Here is an 8,133-nt window from a genome sequence, read left to right on the forward strand (position 1 = left end):
GGGGTTTCTTTACTTCCCATATTCCAAGCTAAATTAGCCAAAACACATTCCAAATCCATGAGTCAGTCCAGAACAGTAAGTGGCCCGATTGCCAGCAAACTTCCTCCCCCCACATCTGGGGCTTCAGATGTTTCCAAAACCTTTGGCGGGCATCCTACTTGCAGGCCCAAGCCTGGAGGCTTGGGGTTCGGATGCCCCCAAGTTTTGCTTGCCCTCAGCCGTAATGCCACAGGTCAAGCTAGGGAGGAGTCTCCTCTTTCCATAAAGTGGGCATAAAGCCAAGACCTTCCCACTCCAGCAGCTAAGCAGGATGTTTAACTTGGCGGGTACTATCCCCGTACCAGGAGAGCGGTCTTCCCCAGGTGCGACTAGGAGGACCGCCTCAGTGGTCACGGTGTTTCCCTTACCAGGCAAGCATAGGACTACGCTTGATCTGAGCCCACCAGAGGCCTCATGATGACTACTTGCTTCGAAACGAAGAAACTTCAACTTTTGATGGCCCAGCTTTCACTCGCTCACTGGCACGTTACAGCGAATGACGTAAAATAAATTACAAGAAGACTTATTTGCACAGCTTTTCAGTGCACTGTCGCTTTTCAGCACATACAATCATTTGAGCTTCTAGTGTGGTAATTTCATATTGAAGACCTGCCGGCGCTGGTGCTGCTCAGCAGCCTGGCAGAGCCGCGGCGGCCCCCTGCGCACTTTGGCGGGAGGGACTCCTGCCTTCTCCCAACGCTTTGATGCTTCCGAGGCCGCCGGGCCCACCTCCCCTCAGGGTCTAGGGTGCGGGCCCTGCAGCGGGCACCGGGGTCCCCCGCCGTTATGGCCCATGCAGCCCCTCGCCGCGCGCGAACCCGTCCGGGGGTCCGGGAAGCATCAGCGTCCGTAGTGCGCATGCGCTAACTCACTTCCCCGCCCTCCGAACCCTCACCGCCCCCCCCCCCGCCTGCTTGTGATTGGTCAGCGGGGAGCGCATATAAAGACGTCACTTCCCGCCGCGGCCCTCTTTAGTTCCGAGCCCAGCAAGGCCTCCACACGGCGTTGTTACCGCGTGAGTTTAATAACATAATAAATAAATAAAAATGGTGACCGCGTGAGTCGCCGCGCGGCCGTAAGGGGTCGTGGGACCCTGGGGGGGCAACGTTCACGCGTGGGGGGTGGGGGGTCCCCACGAGCCGCCGCCACGTGGCCTGGCAGGAGGTGGGGGTAGGCCGGGGTACCCGGGCTCACCCGCTGCTGCCGCTGCTGCCACAGGTTGTTCCCTGTCGTCGCTTCCAAGGGGAACCTCCCACAATGTCCGGGGGCCTGGACGTGCTGCAGATGAAGGAGGAGGACGTGCTCAAGTTTCTGGCGGCTGGCACGCACCTGGGTGGCACCAACCTCGACTTCCAGATGGAGCAGTACATCTACAAGCGCAAGAGCGATGGCAAGTGCGCAGCTCCCTGTTGGGGGTGGGGGGGTCTCTGAGCAGCCTCTGGAGGAAGTGGGGTCTGGGCAGCCTCTAGGGGGCCCTCAGGGCTGAGTGGGAGCCTGGCAGGCACTGAAAGAGACAGCCAACATCATGGTTTCTATTTGTGCGTTGTCAGCAAAATTGAACTAAATAGATGGGACCCCAGTCCTTTGCCTGCAGCCCCCAAGGCAGCTGCTTCCCTGCTGCAGCTTGCTCTGTGCACCTTGGTTGTGTAGGGACTGCTGCTTTGTATCCACCCCGTCACGCCCAGTGGTTCTTGAGTATTGCCAGTGCATGATTAATGTAAAAATCATAACTTTTACACGTGCAACCCCCCCATATATGTATAACTAAGTTTTTCACATTCCCAAAGCTTAGGCTTTTAAGAAGCCCATCAAAATCATGAGAGTTGGCAGCACTTGTTCTTTGTAGGTCAGAAGGGCACCGCACTTTAACAAGGATGTGGACAAGCTTGAGAGCATCCAAAGAGGAGCCACCTGTATGATCAGAGTTTTTCCTTGTATGGCTTGCCATGTAAGGCTGAGGGATCTGGGACTCTTCAGCCTGAGGAAAAGAGGGCTGAGGGGGAACCTGGTAGCAGCTTACCACTACACTTGGAGTACATCAAGGGCTCAGCGAGCAACTGTTCACCAGAGCATCCAAGGGGAAAACCAGGCGTAATGGCCACAAACTCCTGGAAGATCAATTCAGGCTCAACATTAGGAAAAACTTCTTCACAGTCGGTGTCCAGACTGTGGAATAAGCTCCCTCCAGAAGTGGTGCAATCACCTACCCTGGAAATCTTCAAGAGGAGACTGGACAGTCACCTTGTTGGGGTCACCTGACCCCCAGTTCTCTTTCCTGTTTGGTGCAGAGGGCTGGATCCAGTGATCTTCCGAGGTCCCTTGTTGCGGTGCTTTAAGAAGGCAGAATCTTATGCTTTATTTTTTTCACGAGTGGGCACCAGCTTGTTGAAATGCTCAGATTTTTGGTTCCCCCAAAGGTGCCAGCACCAATCAGATGCAGAGGACTGGAGTTGGATGCTTTTAGTGTCTGGTCATTGTTGACCATTGGGCTTGAAGTGCAGGGGTGAAGACAGCTGCTGCTCTGCTGAACACTTGGCTGCGGGTAGGAAGTACTACAGGAAAACCGCATACCAGCATGTTTGTTAGCACTGGGAGAGGCTTCCTCATTCTCCTCTGACTGGGGTGTAATAGTTGCAAACTTACATTTGCGCAGGGTCTGGCTCCATTTAGAACAGTCTCGGTTATTTACCAATTCTTATGTCAATCATAGGTATCTACATCATCAATCTGAAGAGGACCTGGGAAAAGCTCTTGCTGGCAGCTCGTGCCATTGTTGCCATTGAAAACCCAGCTGATGTGAGCGTCATCTCTTCCAGAAATACTGGACAGGTATGGAGCCTACTTGGAGCACCTGGGGTCTCTGCAGTGTTGGGTATGCTGATCACAGGTTATTTGCAGAGATCACCCCAAATCTGACGCTGCCACAGGATTCATTGTTTTTCTCACTGGTGATGTAGGACTCAAAGAATTCTTATAAATGCCTATTTCGAGTAAGTTTCAGGGAGAGAGAGAGAGGCCTTTGTTCTGGAGGTTGAAGTTGAATGATACCTGATCTGCCATCCTTTTTGTTCCTTAAGGCCAACATCACCTTGGATATGAGATCACTATGGCATGAAATAGGCAGAAATAAAGGCATCTAAGATTAATAGACAAATCTTAGATAACTACACATGTCAGAATGATGTACAGTATACTGGAGCATAACTTACTGGAATGGGGATGAAAAGAGCAATACAGCTGTGCACGTGAAGATACTGCACTGTATTGAGTTACCCTGCCCGATGCAAGCAAGCTCTTTGCTTTACTGCCACCTCGTGGTATACCTTAACAGCAACATCTACAGTAGCTCTCGGCTAGATTGCATCACTGTGTAATTTGTATGTATGTTAAAAAAAAAAAGATGCAAGCAATGCTGGTATAAACCATGTAGTTCCAGACTTTTGAGTAAATATATGATGTAATAATGCCCTTGGTGTGTGTGGCGGGTTCTTTTTTAAATTTGTTTTTGCATGTGTGGTTTTGTTTCTTGGAATCTGGGTTGGGGAATTGGCTCTTGCTGTGTACATGTCTTTAAGTCTTTAATGGCTGCTGCTTCCCCTAAGACAGCCCTCTTGGGAGTCTACTGGACATTAACTAAAGTTATGGATGGATGACATGTCCTCTTTCACTTCCTGAATTGCTTTCAACTTTTCATGAAAGTACATGAAGCAAGATTACAAAGTACATTTACTGTCACTTGTTTCATGAATGAGTTAAGACAATTGATACATGAGGGATTTTACCATTCAAATTAAAGCCAGTTTGTGGTCACTGTTAAATCTTGTGTTTGTCCATATATACTCTTTGGTGATTGAAGAGGTGCCAAGAAGTGGCTTGAAGCTATAGTGATATGACAGATCTTTTATGGTTTAAAAGTGTACGGGGTAGAGAGTAATGCTATGTATTGATGAATTAGGCATTTAACATGCACACTGTTAAAGCTTGGAGCTGAGGTCAGTTTCTGACCAATGAACTCCCAAGTGTCGGAAGTGTGCTACAGTGAAAGTCATGGCAGGATTTTCGCTAACGCCAGGAGAGGTTTCCTCTGTGACTGGAGTTTGATAGTGATCACTGCCACAAACCAAACTGCTGAAGCCATGATTGCCTGAGATAAACAAGGTATTAATTTGAAGCATGGTTAACTTCTGACAGTAAGTACACTGTGCTCTTTTTAAAATGTCCCTAAGAAATGTACAGCAGAACTAGGGTAAAAACATTCATATCTGGGTTGAACAAAAAAAAAATCCCTTATTTAATCCTCACACTGTCTCCTCCATAGCGGGCTGTACTGAAGTTTGCTGCTGCTACTGGAGCTACACCTATTGCTGGCCGTTTCACCCCTGGGACCTTCACAAACCAGATCCAGGCTGCTTTCCGTGAGCCACGCCTTTTGGTGGTTACTGATCCTCGGGCTGATCATCAGCCACTGACTGAGGCATCTTATGTCAACATCCCCACGATTGCTTTGTGCAACACAGACTCCCCACTGCGCTATGTGGATATTGCCATCCCATGCAACAACAAGGTGAGCACTTGGCTTCTGTATTCAGCACCTATTCTGTAAAACAGTCTATAGTATGGAAACGTGCTGAAAGGAGTTGGGTATCACCAATTTATATAATTGTGTGTTATGAGGTTCACTTGCACACTGTTAGAGCTCAGAGCTGAAGCCAGTTTCTGGCTAATGAACTCTTGAGTGTAGGATGTGTGCTATAGCAACTGGACAGGTCTTTTCGCTAACACCACAAGGACCTTTTTTGGTCCAATGAGTGGAGTTTGATGGTGATTCTTGTCACAGCACAAAACAAGACACTTGAAGGGTTGAAAGTTGAATCATACCGCTAATGAAGAATTTTTGGGGGGAAAGCATCTGCATTCACCTGTCCGGACGCATTGCAAAGGTGAGAGCTTAGTGGCTGAAAAGGAGAAAATGCAAACAGATCATCCTATTCTCTATAACTGGTTCCCAGATATTATGTTACAAAAGATGAAAGGATTAATTGCATGTTTACCTTGGTTATCTAATGAATCTTTTTACCTTAAATATCAAGGTTTATGGGAAGGGTGTATGTATAGCATGACCTGTGCAACCAGATACTTCATACTGTCTTGCACTCTGGGGAAGTACACTTGGGGAAGGGTTTCAGAGAAGATACCAGTCAGCTTGAAGAGCCCATATTGTTTGTGGTAGTAAAAGATGCTTGGATCGGGTAGCATATCTTCGGCTCAACCTTGTATAGATATAAGATTCGTGTGCTACTTGGAATGGAAGGGTAGATGTTACTTGGCTTTTATGTTGCAGGGGGCTCATTCTGTGGGTCTGATGTGGTGGATGCTGGCCCGTGAGGTCCTGCGTATGCGTGGCACTATCTCTCGTGAACACCCATGGGAAGTCATGCCTGATCTGTACTTCTACAGGGATCCTGAGGAGGTAGGAACTCATGAATTGGTTGGCGTGGTGTATCCTTATGTAAACAGGAGTAGTTGTTTCGAGTCACTTCAGATGAGTTGACATTTATATGTATCCACCATTGTATATGGTAGACCAGAAGGTTAAATCAGATCTGTTTTTGCTATGCAGTATCTTATTTGTATAGCTTCACTTCAGCTTTTAGGTTTAAGTTGCCTTTAGTTGGAGGTCTCTTATTGCAGACTATGTGATATAGAAAGAGCGGCTCCTTCTCTCCCAGAGATTCACACTCTTCTCTCTCTCAGATTGAAAAAGAGGAACAGGCTGCAGCAGAGAAGGCAGTTACTAAGGAGGAGTTCCAGACTGAATGGACAGCCCCAGCACCTGAATTCACTGCTCCTCCTCAGCCTGAGGTTGCGGATTGGTCTGAGGGGGTGCAGGTCCCATCTGTGCCAATCCAGCAGTTCCCGACTGGTGAGTTCTGAGAATTATTTAAAAACTGGGTGAAAGTTTAGCTGTTGGAAAAACAATCATTTGAAGGGCAGTGTGCTTTATATGTCTTAACTTGAGTAATGGGGCAACTTGAATGTTTGCAGAAAATTCCATATTTTATGGCTAAAAGTCAGGAATGATGTCCTTTATTTGGGTACATGGTACAAGGAGTTTTCTATAGCTAATTTTGAGGAAGCACCTAAACTTTGTTTTAGTTCAGCTTTAAGTTGGAGCCCCAGAAAAATATTGTGTTGGTTTTAAGGCTATTCTTGCCCCTCTAAATATGTATACAAGAGTACAGGGGTGCAATTATTGAACTACCTTATGGTTATCTCCTTCATTTCAGAAGATTGGAGTGCCCAGCCTGCCACTGAAGACTGGTCTGCAGCTCCTACTGCTCAAGCCACTGAGTGGGTAGGGACTACAACTGAGTGGTCCTAATCAGATGACAGATGCAGTAAAAGAAATTAAATGGCTGTTTCCTAGACAGTTTCTAGTCCTCCTTTCTGGTAGAGCATGAAATGGGGCATGTGTCAAAACTGGGTAAGAGTATACCTAACAAGCAAGCAACAGCTTGACGCTCTGTAAAGTTTCTTCTGTTTTTGAAAGTAACTAGTTTTAAAAAGCACTGTCCTTAAAAGAAATGCTGGCACACCAACTATCTTGGATCTACCTTCTGTTCAAGCAGCTGCTCCCTTTCATTTATCCTCTGTTGCCTTACTCCAAGGAAAGGAATTTTCTATGAAAGTTGTGTTAATTGGTAGGCTGAATGATGGACTTCTTGCAGTATTGGCTTGCCAGCAGATCCCCTTTGTGAGTTGTTCAGAAAAATAAGTCTATAAGAAGTTTAAATCCCATGAAGATGCTATGGCATTACAGCAGAGAACCACTGCTTTACATAGTACAACCCCAGCCATCAAGACCAAACATAGCCTGTGGCCCATGTATCTTAAGTAGCAGGAGGTAGTCTCATTGTATGGGCTGTAACAGATGTAGTATGGGGGAAATAGCACAGTGGCAGATACAGTAGGGGACAGAAAGTAAAGCAGCAGAAAGGGAAGGTGGTCTTCCAAGAGCATACCAAGCCTATTTGTGGTGCACCAGCTTAAAAGGGTGGCCTTTACAAGTAAGCTACTATAACAGGAACCAGCAACCTCAAATTCAGCTGCAGGTGTGAATTCTCTAGAACTATGAGCATGAAAATGAGCTTGGAGAAACCCCCAACTGGAATTACTGACACTAGCTGTGAGATCCCCTTGCACAAGAGCAAAAGGAGCACAGGAGCCTTGCCCCACAACCTTCCTCCAAGCAGTGGAATACAAGTACATATGTGCTCTCTGTGCTCAAAAGCTCTAATAACCTGTGCTTTAAACTTGGATTTAGATTCCTACTAGCTCCAACCACCAACACAGCTCCAAATCTTTCTGATAGCTTATATACTAGCATAGAAAATAACTTGAGTGCTTCAAACTCAGGCCCCAGGAGGATGCCCCTATTAACTTTCGAAGCTGAAGATGGGCTTGCTTGCAGGGAAACTAAGGAGAGGGGCGGGGGGGAAAGACTGCTCCAATATTGATTGTGTAGCTGGCCAGTGACTGTTCCTTCCGGCCAGTGACTGTTCCTTCCCCAAGGTCCCTTCCAGTTCCAGTGCTCTAGGGGAGGGATGGAAAAACGGCAAAAAAAGCGGCATTGTTTAACTGAGCTGCTTTCCGCCTTGGGGTCAGTTACTGAGCAGTCTTCCAGCAGTGTCATACAATAAAGGCTACCATTCGTTTCCTACTTGCTAGCCTAGCAAGTGGGATTCATCAATACCTTTTACTTTCTATACCCGTTTATTTTATTATTATATTCATTGATTTCTTTCAGTTTATTCCTCCCCAAAATCCTCCTTTTGTTTTTGTTAGTCTGTTTTGGTTCTTTTCAAATCTCTGCTGTCTCACAATGTGCATTCCATTAAGCTGTGCTTCCCTGCACAGTGAATTATATTGCATATTATAGAACTTTTATAGGAACACAAAATATATAAATGTCTGTATGTTATTTATTACATAAATACATACATTACATACAATTATCTTATCTTATCTACATATATTACATAAATCAGATAAAGTTACAGAAGAAGACAGATTTTTCCAGCACACCAAGGCAGA

At 46.4% G+C, this 8,133-nt stretch overlaps 1 protein-coding gene and 2 non-coding genes across 4 annotated transcripts; all 3 read left to right on the plus strand.

Moving 5' to 3' along the window:
• The first annotated feature begins 1,025 nt into the window (after nucleotides 1–1,025).
• On the plus strand, nucleotides 1,026–6,467 carry RPSA (ribosomal protein SA). 2 transcript variants are annotated; one of them, XM_059728754.1, is made up of 7 exons: nucleotides 1,026–1,054; nucleotides 1,258–1,429; nucleotides 2,750–2,868; nucleotides 4,358–4,603; nucleotides 5,381–5,509; nucleotides 5,794–5,962; nucleotides 6,327–6,467. In XM_059728754.1, exons 2-7 carry the CDS (start codon nucleotides 1,297–1,299, stop codon nucleotides 6,419–6,421), a joined length of 891 nt encoding a protein of 296 aa, XP_059584737.1. In that variant the 5' UTR covers nucleotides 1,026–1,054; nucleotides 1,258–1,296; the 3' UTR covers nucleotides 6,422–6,467. The 2 variants fall into 2 exon arrangements, with proteins under 2 accessions (XP_059584737.1, XP_059584736.1); XM_059728753.1 differs by lacking the exons at nucleotides 1,026–1,054; nucleotides 1,258–1,429 and having other exon boundaries at nucleotides 2,722–2,868; nucleotides 6,330–6,467.
• On the plus strand, nucleotides 4,003–4,160 carry LOC132251034 (small nucleolar RNA SNORA62/SNORA6 family). Its single transcript, XR_009462838.1, has one exon. It is a non-coding gene; the product is annotated as a small nucleolar RNA SNORA62/SNORA6 family (small nucleolar RNA).
• On the plus strand, nucleotides 4,719–4,878 carry LOC132251035 (small nucleolar RNA SNORA62/SNORA6 family). Its single transcript, XR_009462839.1, has one exon. It is a non-coding gene; the product is annotated as a small nucleolar RNA SNORA62/SNORA6 family (small nucleolar RNA).
• Nucleotides 6,468–8,133: the final 1,666 nt, after the last annotated feature.

The sequence above is a fragment of the Alligator mississippiensis genome, chromosome 5 (genome assembly GCF_030867095.1).
Source record: "Alligator mississippiensis isolate rAllMis1 chromosome 5, rAllMis1, whole genome shotgun sequence".
Taxonomy (NCBI): Eukaryota; Metazoa; Chordata; order Crocodylia; family Alligatoridae; genus Alligator; species Alligator mississippiensis.